Source organism: Pteropus vampyrus, unplaced genomic scaffold (genome assembly GCF_000151845.1).
Source record: "Pteropus vampyrus isolate Shadow unplaced genomic scaffold, Pvam_2.0 Scaffold77, whole genome shotgun sequence".
Taxonomy (NCBI): Eukaryota; Metazoa; Chordata; class Mammalia; order Chiroptera; family Pteropodidae; genus Pteropus; species Pteropus vampyrus.
In genome coordinates, this window is record NW_011888858.1 from 4226427 (window position 1) to 4238512 (window position 12086).

Sequence of the window (12086 nt, forward strand, 5' to 3'; positions counted from 1 at the left end):
TGCCTAGAACAGACTGGCCTTCTGTCCCCTTGTTCTCTTTTCTCACCCTGCCATTTGCAGCTGCTCCTTCAACTGAATGTAGCCACTGGCCTCCTGGTTCCTGCCAAGAGAAAATTCAGGAGTTTAGCTTACTCAGTACACTGGAGTTAAAGCTTTGAGTTTGAGTATTCAATAACCATTTGGCCATGGTAAAGTCACATAGGATCTCTGAAACTAAGGAATAAATTACATCCTCCTTGGTTACCCCACAGGGTTCTTGGGGAATATTAAATGATCTGTATATGCTTAATAAACATAAATCATCACATAATGCAAAAAAAAAAAAAAAACTGTGCTGATCCTCATAGAGTTGATTAGCTGGATGAGGCCTTAGAGATTCCCTATTACCACCCTATATTTACTGTGTGCCAAGCTCTCTTCTAAGCATTTTGCATGTATTAATCCATTTAATCTGCAGAGCTGCCCAGTGGGGTAGGCACTACTATATCCTCATTTTACACATAATAAGTGGCAGAGCTGAGAATAAAGGCAGTCAGGCTCCAGATCCCATTGTTAACTACTAAACCAAGCTGCCCTCTGTGTGCTTCATTAGTAGCTTCTGTATACTCTTCTGGGAGCACTGAACAGAATTACAATTGCTTGCCTTTGTGATAAATAAGCTATTGGAAGGCGGGGACTTTCATTTACACATACAAATATGTGCATGCACATGCACATGCGTGCGCACACACACACACACACACACACACACACACACTTGCACAGTGCCTGCCACATTGTTGGAGCTCAGTAAACATTTGTTAAATGAATAAATGAATAGATGTCTTCTGGGGAGATATACAGTAAGTCTAATATTTTACTATGTTCTTCCATTATCTTTTCTTGGCTAACTATGCTCATTTCCTTCAACCATTTCTGGTAGGTGATTGTTTGGAATTTCTCACTGTCCCCATTGCCCTCCTTTGCACTTTCTCAACTTCCACAATGACCCATCTAAAGTGATTTGCTAGGGTGTGAGAATAGTCTAACCAGTGCTAGGTCCCACTTGACTATCCTTTTCTGACTCCACAATATATGCTCAATATCCAGGACTCTCAGGAGCCCACTATTGCCCCTGAAATATTTGTATGCCTGGGCAACTTCTTGACTATGAAACCAATACCCAAGGTGACCCTTAGAACGTTACTAGTGGTCTAGGCAGGTAAGAGTAATCTATTAAACTCTTTTTTCCTTCCCCTCCCTTTCCCTACCCTTCCCTTCTCTTGTGAGAGGAGGAAAGAGATTTCCTAAGGTCTTAATGGACAAGGTTATGGTTGATGAGGGAGTTGGTGGAGGAAATTGCATCTTCCAATCTGAAATCCAGAGAATTTGTCAGCTTTGATTCACGGCATGACTACAGTGAGTTTTCTTGTGAGGAAAAGAAAAGCATCAGCATAGCTGGCCTCACATATTCGACTATATTTAAAAGGATGATGGGACAACATGCTTGAATTTGGGTATGTTTTGAAAAAATCTGTAGTACAGTGGACAAAAATATTTGTAGAGTGTGAGGTTCCTGAAATCGGGGAAGTACAGCCTTTGGTTCTGATCGTAGACTAAAATATTGAGAAAAAGCGAGATTCGATTATTAAGTAAACTGGCAATCAAACGAGCAATAAATTCTCTATTCCAACCTGGGTTTTCATTTTCAGTTGTTTTAGTTAGAGATTACTTTGAACTACGTGCCCCACCGGACACTTCGAGCTCTGTTCGCCGGGTGGAGGTTAGCGCACCTAGTCCCCAGAGCCACCCCCTGGCTGCTCCGCGGCTCACCAGCTGGAGGGCGGGGCCGCGCCTCGGGAGCGGCGGGTGGAAGTGGAGGAAGGCAGGCAGCCTGGGAGCGCGCAAGGCCTCACGTATGCGCGCCCACGCGCCCACGCACCCGCCCGCACTCCCGGGAAGTCTCGCGATGCCCTAGCCGGCTGCTCCCGCTGCGGGTGGCTCTGGCTGTTGCTGTGGTTGCCTGAGTTGCTGCGGCGGCGGCGGCGGCGGCGGCGGTGGTACTGGTGAAGGTGTCGGCCCTTGGGCGGATGTTGACATTGTATTGTTGTTATTGCTGACGGTAATGGCGGCGACGGCCGGGACCCCATCTCCTCTGTAGCCGGAGCCGAGACAGCCAAGAGCCAACTCTGCGGCCTCTAGCCGGCGGCAGCGACTCCCCTCAGCCTCCGCCGCCTCGCCACCCCGTACCGCGCGCGGCCCCAGCCCCTGGAGTCAGGCTCCTTTGGGCAGGGGGCCTCGGAGGCTCAGGATGGCGGATTTCGACGAGATCTATGAGGAGGAGGAGGACGAGGAGCGGGCCCTGGAGGAGCAGCTGCTCAAGTACTCGCCGGACCCGGTGGTGGTCCGCGGCTCCGGTCACGTCACCGTGTAAGGCCCGGAGGAGGGCGAGGGCGAGGGCGAGGGCGGGAGGTTCAGGGCTGGGTGGGCACCCCTTACTCCTCGAGAGCCCTCTTTCCTCGCTGTCCGTGTTGTGTTGGGGGCCTTCGGGAAAAGTAGACGAACAGGAAGTGAGAACTTGCTTTATTTTCATTTGTTTAGGTCTTGGAAACGGGGACAGACTGCTCTTCCTTCCCCACACACCCCTTTTAGCAAGCCCTGCAGGCCTGGGGCGATGTGACGGATCCCAGAGCGAAGGTTTTTCTTTAGGGTCTGCCTTTCAAGCTTCTTTAGGGACACCCCTTCAAGCTCCGGGTGGAAGTACACGTATTTAGGAGGTCCCTCCCCCTTGTTTTATCATCCAGTTACGCTTTGATTCTTTTTCCTCGTCTGGGCCTTTGATCCTAGTGACTTATGGCTTAGAAGCCAGATCTGGGCCTTGTGAGACCCCAGTGACAATCGGAAATGAGTAGTTCACTGCAATTGTGTGTGTTTCACACATACCCACAGGTCTTCCCAGTTTCTTGCAGTCAATTTCTGCAGAACGAATGCAAATTCCTGTAATTGTATATGATAAAAATGTATAAATGAACATACATTTTAAGATATGCAGAATGATATATGTTCACAACTTTTTATTTTTTTAATCTTCGTGATGGACACACTGCTCAGGTCGCTGAGGGTTCTCTAAGTCCCTCCTTTGGGCATGAACTCTGGGGTCGCTTCTTCATTTGATAAGGGTTCCTCTAAATCCGTTTAGCAACATTTAAAAGTACAATATTCAAACAATAAGGAAGAAGAGCCTTCTGAAAGGTCATGACTAATAAAAGAATGTGAAGACTTGAACCAAATAATGAGCTGTCCGGAAGCAGGAAGTTTTGTAAAGTTTCTCTGAGTACAAAATTTCGTACAACTTGAACCATTTGTACACTTTTTCATTTTAGATCTCCTCTTTAAATCATAAATCAAACTTTCACTCTTGTCAGATATCTCCACGCTTCACCTTTTTAGTAAAATAAAAGGGCCAGCAAGTCTGAGACTGTAACAGTTTTCATTATATTTTGGTATAGGGTGAGTGGGATGTGCAATGAATAACTTACTGAAACAGTAAGACTTCTCATATGAGATTGTCAGCAGGATCCTTGCATTTCTCAATACATGATATGACCAAACATGTTGTTTGGGTATGCTTATATAATGCTTTGATTTCTTTAGCACCTATTAGTTTATATTCAGGTGACTTAACCAGGGTAAAAACACTGCATAATAGCTATCACAGCGCCATGAAAAGAATGGAATTTATCACCACAATAACAGTTACTTAGTGTTTTAACTGTCATCATCAGCAGAATTAAGAATTATAACCAAATATCATGGCTATTAAATCTTTTAACATATTTCACATAACTATTTTAGTCTTATAGCCTGTCCTTTAATTTTCAGTTTGACTTAGGAACTTTTCACATTGTTTTAAACCTAAGGGGTATATGGGTGCTTAAGGGATTTTCGAACTTTTTCATGTTATCTGCCCAAATTTCCCCCTACAATACTCATGTCAAAGAAAAGCAGGTAAAATTTTATTTGAAAAGGTGCAGCTATAGTTGTAATGTTTCCTCTGTTTAAGGAAAAGAAAAGGTAAGTACTTTGTTGAGTTAAACGGAAAATATAATAGGCAAATAGTGCTTAGAACTAAATAGGTGATCAGTAAATTTGATTGTATTTGGCTGCTTAGACAGGTTTACAGGGTGGGAGAGAATTATTAGTGGTTCTCAGTTTTAGCTCCCCATTAGAATTAACTGGGAAGCTTTAAAAAAATACCCCTGCCTTGGGCTCAGACCAGGCCAATTGAAGGCCAACTAGCTGAGTGGGGGTCCCAGGTGTGGATAATTTTTTTAAAAAGTCCCAGTGGTGATTCTTGTAGCTAGGATTTCAAACCACTGTTCCAGAGTAGTATAAAGAGGAACTATATGCCACCAGTAAACAGTATTCCTTTCCACATTGGGAGTTAATATTTCTATGATTTCCCTCAACCACTTGCCTCTCTTCCTGTTAACCTTGGCACTAGGCTCTAGGTTGAAATGTAGTCTGCCATTTCTTGGGTAAATTATTAATCTGTGCCTCTTCAGTTAAGATAGGGATAGTTATAGTCCCTAATTTAAGTTTAATGAGGATTAAATGAGACCATACATGCGAAGAATTCATCACACTGTGTTACTCTGCTCAATAAATATTAGCCTTTGTTAATTTCCCTCTACACAGTATTCCACTTTGAGAGACATAGGTGTAAAGCACAGTACTAAGAAATAGGAACTGCCGTTTTCGAACCTGGCAGTGATTCACTTTAGTCTTTTTTTTTTTTTCTATTTCTAAACTATTTATGTAGGTTAAATTACTATGTGAAGTATTTCAGTGAGAATTATAAGACTGCATTGAAAACCTAAGCCTGTTTTGTGGTGACATAAATAAGTATAGTAATAGTAATACACACCTTTTTTTTTTTTTGATATGACTGTCACACATGATTCACAGGCATACCATGCCAGAGGTAGTCCAGTTAGCACCTATAAAAGTTTTTGAAATTAGTGCTTACCAGTTACTGTAACTGTTGAGCATGGTCAGTTTTTCTTGCCTTTAAATATAAATCGGAAGAGCTGTTAAAATAGTTACAGTAAGACTGGTTAAGCTAATCACTACCTCTGCACCCCTACTTTTTTTTTTTTAACTAAGGAGCTGTTCAGAGCAATCTTCCCTTACCAATTTGAAAGTAAATGATGGTGTAAACTGAATCATTTGTAATCCAGATCATTCTGAATTTATGGATATAGATTTATCCATATGTATTTTTCAGATTTCACTTTTGAGTAGACCTTTATATTTCTCCTCTTTTCCTCTCTACTTTAATATATCATATTTTAGTATTCTTACTTTATTTTAGAAATCACTATATTCTCATATGATATAATTTGGCATGTCATTTTAGTGATGTGAAAAAGTACGTTACTTTCTATTTTCCTACTACATAAGCAGGACTTGATTAGTTTGGGGCATAATCAGATTTTTGGAACATAAGGATGTAAAAGGTATAGTTTGCCTAAGCAAAGTCTATTTTATTGGGGTTTTTAATACAAATATTTTAATATTGACTCCAAATCAGACTTATACTTTGTACTTCCATAATTCTTTCTTGATATTCTTTTGAATGAGTATATAATATTTTTTTTTCATTGTTAGATTTGCATGTAGTGATGTGGAACAAGATGGCAGGTCCAACAGGGAGAAATCTTGTGCAGAAGCATATTTTGAGAAAAAGTGGTATTTGAAAGAAGAGGGAAATGATAAGTTCCTATTACTACAAAATATTTATATACATATAATTTAAAAGGCTTAAGTTCACACTTCAGTTAAAAGTAGATTTCCTGTTTGTGCATGGTGGTGGGAAGGGGGTGTTTCTCATTTTATTATGTAATGAAGATGAGGAAAAAGGTAATTAATTTATTAAGTAGTATTGGCCAGATTGGTTAATATTTTAAAATTGTGGAGTTTTTTAACCCTCAAAATACATTTGTACAAAATATAATGATTTGTTGAAGACTGATTTTTCACAGTGATAATAGCGCTAAAGGATGTATTCATCTAAAATTAGAATTTAAAACTAGTTTTAGGCCAATATTTCCTAGCTAATTGATAATTATAACTGACAATATTTGCTCCTCCTATATCAGAATCAAACTTGGGACTTTCCTAAGGCATGTATAATCTTTGACTTCTAACTTAAATCTTGTCATAGAGCCAAGTTATTTTGCTGAGGTTTGTTTCTAATATTATTCTTTTTCTAATTCATTAAATTATCCTGTCTTTATGTACTCTCTTCTGAAGTATAATCTTGACACTAATAATTCCTTATTCTTCACCAGTTTTTATCACTGGCTGTGGATCATCACTCTGTTTGCTTTTCTTCGTCTCAGATATGCTGTGGAAAATTGAAAGGTTTAGAAATGTGACTTGAATAAAAATATCTGGCAACTACTTCGTAGTAGGATCTTTACGTAGGAAACATCACAAGAACACCTTAGTATTTATTGAACTTTCTAATGGTAGATTCAATAAAAAAATTGTCTGTCTTAAAGTGTATTGGTATTTCAAGACTGCTACTAGATGTTTTGGTTAGCAACAAAGAGATCTGAACATGATTTGCTCAGTTAACAGAATCACTTCAGTTAAACGGTTTTTAATGTCATGACTCCCACCTTCTTTCCCCCCACTCAGCATAATATATAAGACATACTCCATTTTAAAAGATCAGCCTTTTTGTTTTGAAATTCTTGTAGACCTCATTGATATTTCTCCACAAGGTTGTAAAGTTCTTTGAGGATTGTGCTTATTGGTCTTCATTTCTCCACTAAATATGCTGCTTGGAATATTATAGATCCTGAAATGTCCTCTACAATTTAGAGTCTAAATAGATGAAGTAATTGCATACATTGGATGTCAGAATTGCCAAAGGAATAACTATTTCTTCCCTTTCTGTACCTCCTAATAATGAAGGCAAATGATATTTTACAGTAGAACTCTTACAGAATCACATTCAAAAGATAGATGGCTCCTCTTTATTTTTAAACAAAATTTGGTAACTGTGAGGAAATTGTCAAATTAAGGTAGACGATTTTTTCCCCCCAGAGATTTTTGGTACTCCTTGTAATTTGAAAGGAAATTAGTTTGATTTATAGTATAGCGTTGAACATATCTTTGACAATACAAAGAAAAAAATACTAACCCTTTTAATTGGGCCAACTACCAAAACTTTTCAATGAGTAAACTCTTGATAAAATGAGAAATATGGTGGTAAATTGAAGTTATAGAATTTTACTGTATTTAGTTTTGAAATTTGCAAGGTGTTTTGGTCCAGACAGTTCACTGTTGGATTTCTGCCTACCAACAGATGTGAAATTGACTAGTACTTAAAATTTTATATGCCTGACTAAATGGAATACAGGGACTAAATGGTGAAAAGTAAATTATATGAAATTGTTTATAATAGTAAATAACCAAATACTATTATTCTAAATAATATTACTCTAAATAGTCTAAAGAATAATATTTTTTATTTTTGATTATTTATTTTAAGTTTATTGGGGTAACATTGATTAATACAATATATAATTTTCAGGTATACATTATAATTTGACATCTGTATATTCTATTGTGTTTACCACCCAAAGAAGAATAATAATATGAGAGCTGCTTTTAAATTCCAACTTGAGTTTATATTCCTAACAGATTAAAAGCCAGGATATTAAACCAGCTATATACTCGGAGGGGAATCTTTTAAGTTTCTTTAGTATCTATGTTTGGTTTAGCATTCTAATCTCTAAAACTAAGATTTCATTCTCAGTAAAATTAAGCTTAGAGTATAACATGTAGCAACAGATGCTCTTAGGTATCCTTACTCTAGTATCTTCTGTGTAAAATTTTTTGTGCATGAGTTTTCATAATTTGTTTTCAGAATTTATTTATAAAATCAGATCTTACACCAGTGTTTTCATGTTCATGCAGTCTAGCCTCACCCCAGTGTAAAATTTCTTAAACTTGCCTGATGATGAGAATGACTAGGACATTTAAAAATATATACATTTTAGGTTCTTACCCCAGACATCCCCAACCAGAATATTTAGAGGAAGAGCCTAGGAACTTTTATTAGTAAGAGCTTAAGTGATTCTCATATCAGACATATTTGGAAAGCAGTGTATGGTACTGTGGAAAGAGTGTGGTCTTTGATGTCAAGCGGAATTGGTTTCAATTCTCAGATACTTCCTAACTAACCATTAGCTTTTCTGAACTTTAGTTTTTTCATTTGCAAAAGGGGTAATATCTACCTCAGATTAGGTGTGAAAGTCATAAGTAATTTATCTAATGATCTGGACACAGAAGGTATTCAGCAGATTATTATCACATATTTTGATGTTTATCCATACATATTTTTTGGTTAATCTTTACTGTTTTCTTGGAAATCAGTCTAAAAGATGACATACGTTTTTCTGCTTTAAAACAAGATTGTGAGCATAAATCAGAATTATCTGATTGAATAGAGGAAACATTTAATCAAGAACAGATATTACCAAGTAGTTACACAGTGATATTCTTGGATGCTATTAAGATATTTTGGGGTTTGAGGATCTTCTCTAAAAGTCACTTTTGAATTTCACATGTGTAGACTTTTGCTTTCTGTTTACCTTCTTTTCTTTCTAGTTGATCAACTTTAAGAAGTGAGGCAACTAACCTTATTCGAACTATTTGTAAAGTAAGAGAAGTTGATTCTGTCGAATTTAGATGCTTGAATTTTAACAGTTGGATTTTAAGATATTTGTTTTTTCAGAATATTTTTTGCTTAATCCTTCATTTTTAGCTGTCTTATTGAGGTTACCTGATAAGTAATTTAATAAGTAAGTATTGAATCTTATGATAGGTATTATATGAGGCCATGACTATATAGTTATGAATGAAACACACAGTTCCTCTGCTCTCATGGAGCTTATAGCTAATAGACAAATTATGTCTGAGAAAATGTCTTTGAAGGAGACCAATAGAGTGCTGTGATTGAAAATAATGTGATTAGAAGAACCTCTCTGAGTGGGTAACATTTAGAAGGGATGAGAGTCCTGTAAAGAGCACCCCAGATCTGGAGAACAGCACAATAAGTGTGCCTTGCCTGAGAAACAAAGGCTACTTCTGTATTGTGGCTAGAATATAATGAACAAAGGGGATAGTGCCTTGAAAGGTAGGTTGGTGAGCTCAGTAGGGGCCAGAAAAGATTGTAGAGGGATAGACTGAAACTGGGAAAAGTAGTTAGGAAGCTGTTGGAACAGTCTAGATGAGAGATGATAGTGACGTGATCTAGGGTGATGGTGTTTAGATAAAGGAGGTATTACGATTCTGGCTATAAGCCATCAAGTTTCACAACTTTCCTATGAGATAGGAGATATGGAAAAATAGCAGTGGCCACTTTTGCCACTTCATTACTCAGTTGTGGTTTTTTTTGTTGTTGCCATTTTAGTATTGTTTTGTTTTGGCTTTATGGAAGGTGAGGTCAAAGAAGTGTGACTGCCCTTACTGTTGACTGGAGACTGTCTTGATGAAATACCTGCGTTTCCTGTTTTGCCACTGGGCAGCTGGTATGCCAAGAGAACTACATGTGCTGGAAGTGAAGAGGAGCTTTCCCATGAGAAAGATTTTGAAGTGAGGACCTTTGTAAAGTAGTATCCTTTAGCTAAAAGAAGTGTGGCGTTTCACAATGACCTGTTCATTAAATTTGAGGAAAAGATTATGTTTTTTACATCTTTACACTTTAAACTGAATTAGGCACACAAGAGCTAAAATTTTCTCACAAAGTCCTGGAAAAATGATTTTTTTCTTAAGCTTTTTTCCATCCTACTATCTAGTAAATTAAGTTTACTTACGGGTAGAGTTGGTTGGACTTTAGGGTAACCTACCTTTGTTATATTGGTTGGTTAGTGAATGTGTGTATTTAACATACATGCTTCCTGCAAGAGCTCCTTGTTGTCTTTGATCATGCATTATAGTTACAGTGGAGTCCTTGGTTAGTCCAGTGAAGGAGTTCCTATGTACCCAGCCTTTTTTCTCTTAGTCCTTCCTAAACTATTCAATTATAAATGTTACTTGAAATTAATATTTTTGGTAATCTGTACCATAAACCAGTTTACCATGTATTATTTCTTAAATGAACATAATTTGTCATTATATTGCTTATAAGACTTATATAAGTTTGAAAGACATTCTAAAATATGTATAAATTATATATACAAAGTTTTTTTGCTTTTAGTATGGTACAGATAATATAAAGTAGTTGAATTAGATCATGCGAATCCCTGTCATCAGAAGTTAATACCATGATGTTTAATCAGTACATTTATATAACTTCACTGTTTAACAACATATGTAATTATCTCTTAATACTTAAAAGTATAATCTTAAGAACTGAAAATTAGTAAAATTCTAATGCTAGAATATGTATAGTGATGAGGTTTATGGTAGTGTGGATGGTAATACATGATTTAAATAATTAAGCCTTTGATTTCACTGGTTTATGAATGAGATTGTACTTTCATAGAGCCAGATGAACCCAAAGGTTCAGATTTTGTCACACAGTTAAAATTTTTAGACTTATTCTGAGACTGATATATATGTCTCCAACTCCAGGGGTTCTGTATCTCCTGGGTCAACAGTATACTGGCAGTTCTAGCTCTTTCTCCTTGAACCACACTGATATTCAGATGTATATTAAGGCAGCCAGATTCATTTCAAATGTGATTTTTATGCATTAAAAAATTTAAATTCTGTAGTTATAACTTCATTTCCTAAAATAGCTAAAAAGCTGATTCCATTGAGCTCAGAGTTCAGCATAGGAAATGTGTTGTTGCCATCTGTATAACCCGTGTTCATGTGAATCTGAAATTCCTAGTTCATATGTTTATAGGTCTTATATCTATAGGAAGATTAAATTTTATGAGTCTATAGATGTGTACAGGTCGAGTGTCTCAGAATCCAAAATATCCATAACTGAATTTATAATCTTCCCCCTACACCAGCTTCAACTGCAGCCTTCCTCTTCTCAGTTGATGGCAGATCTGAACCAGGATTATAATTCAAGCATTCTGTCTCTCTATTTTGTTGCTCTTCCATCTTCACCACAGTAACATCTTTGTGCTTTTCAACCTTTGTCTCACCTGCCTGGCCTAATGCTTGCCTGTGTTAGCTATAAACTCTTTAATATTGCCTGGCTTTCCTGAACCTAGCACCTCTCTTTGTACTGTTTCCTCTATACCACCCCCTGACCTTGAAGAGGTTGGCAAAAAGTTGGAAAAAGTTTTGACAGTTAACATTAGCCAATTTGATCATTGGCTATTCGATTTGCTAAGCTGTTTGAAGATGATAATCATGAAGTCATTGAGATCTAGACATTCTCTAATTTATTAAGTTGTTCATAGTGGATATTAAAGGGTAATATTGCCTACTTTATTAGATCTCCCTAAAAAAACAGCAGATATTTGTGTTGTTTTATAATAATAAAAGCAGTTAAAATATACAGGGTTTTTTGCCATGCACTATTTGTGCTTTATGTATATGAACTCAGTGAGTTAGGCCAGTTATTATCCCTGGTGTGTAAGTGACACATCTAGTAAATGGCAGTGTCAAGATTACATCACAGGCAGCCTGGCTTCAGAATCTGTTTGCCTAATTGATTCTTTTCCTGAACCAAAGCAACAAACTTACTGTTCGTCAACACAGACATTTGTAACAAAACCCTATATATTTTGGGATTTTAGGTCCAAAGGCAAAAAGCTTAAAAACATATTTTTTTCTAGTTCCATCTGAAAATGTTAACATTTCATATGTATTTTAATTTTATAATTTCTGTTTGATGGAAAGAGTTTTTTTCTCTTCAGTTCTGAAATATTTTCTCAATTTAGAAGTTTCTCATTCAAGGACATAAACGGTTTCTATGCTTATAAAGAAAGTTACTGGAAGCATTGTCCTGTAGTAGAAATTGTCCTGGGCTTGAGTTCAAGAGAGTTGCGCTCTAACTTTGATCCTACATTGTAGTGGTCCTTAGTCCAAACATTTCGTGGGTTACTTATCTCTAATGCATCAGT

General features: G+C 37.1%; 1 protein-coding gene across 3 annotated transcripts in view; it reads left to right on the plus strand.

The window, feature by feature from the left end:
- The first annotated feature begins 1959 nt into the window (after positions 1–1959).
- Positions 1960–12086, plus strand: part of CHIC2 (cysteine rich hydrophobic domain 2) — a 40890-nt gene continuing 30763 nt past the window's right edge. Inside the window, exons 1-2 of one of the 3 annotated variants that reach the window (XM_011362634.2) lie at positions 2287–2409; positions 9470–9651. In XM_011362634.2, coding sequence (XP_011360936.1) covers positions 9548–9651 — 104 coding nt within the window. In that variant the 5' untranslated portion in view covers positions 2287–2409; positions 9470–9547. Of the gene's footprint in view, positions 2410–9469; positions 9652–12086 lie in introns of all 3 variants that reach the window. The other 2 variants (XM_011362633.2, XM_011362635.2) reach the window with 2 other exon arrangements.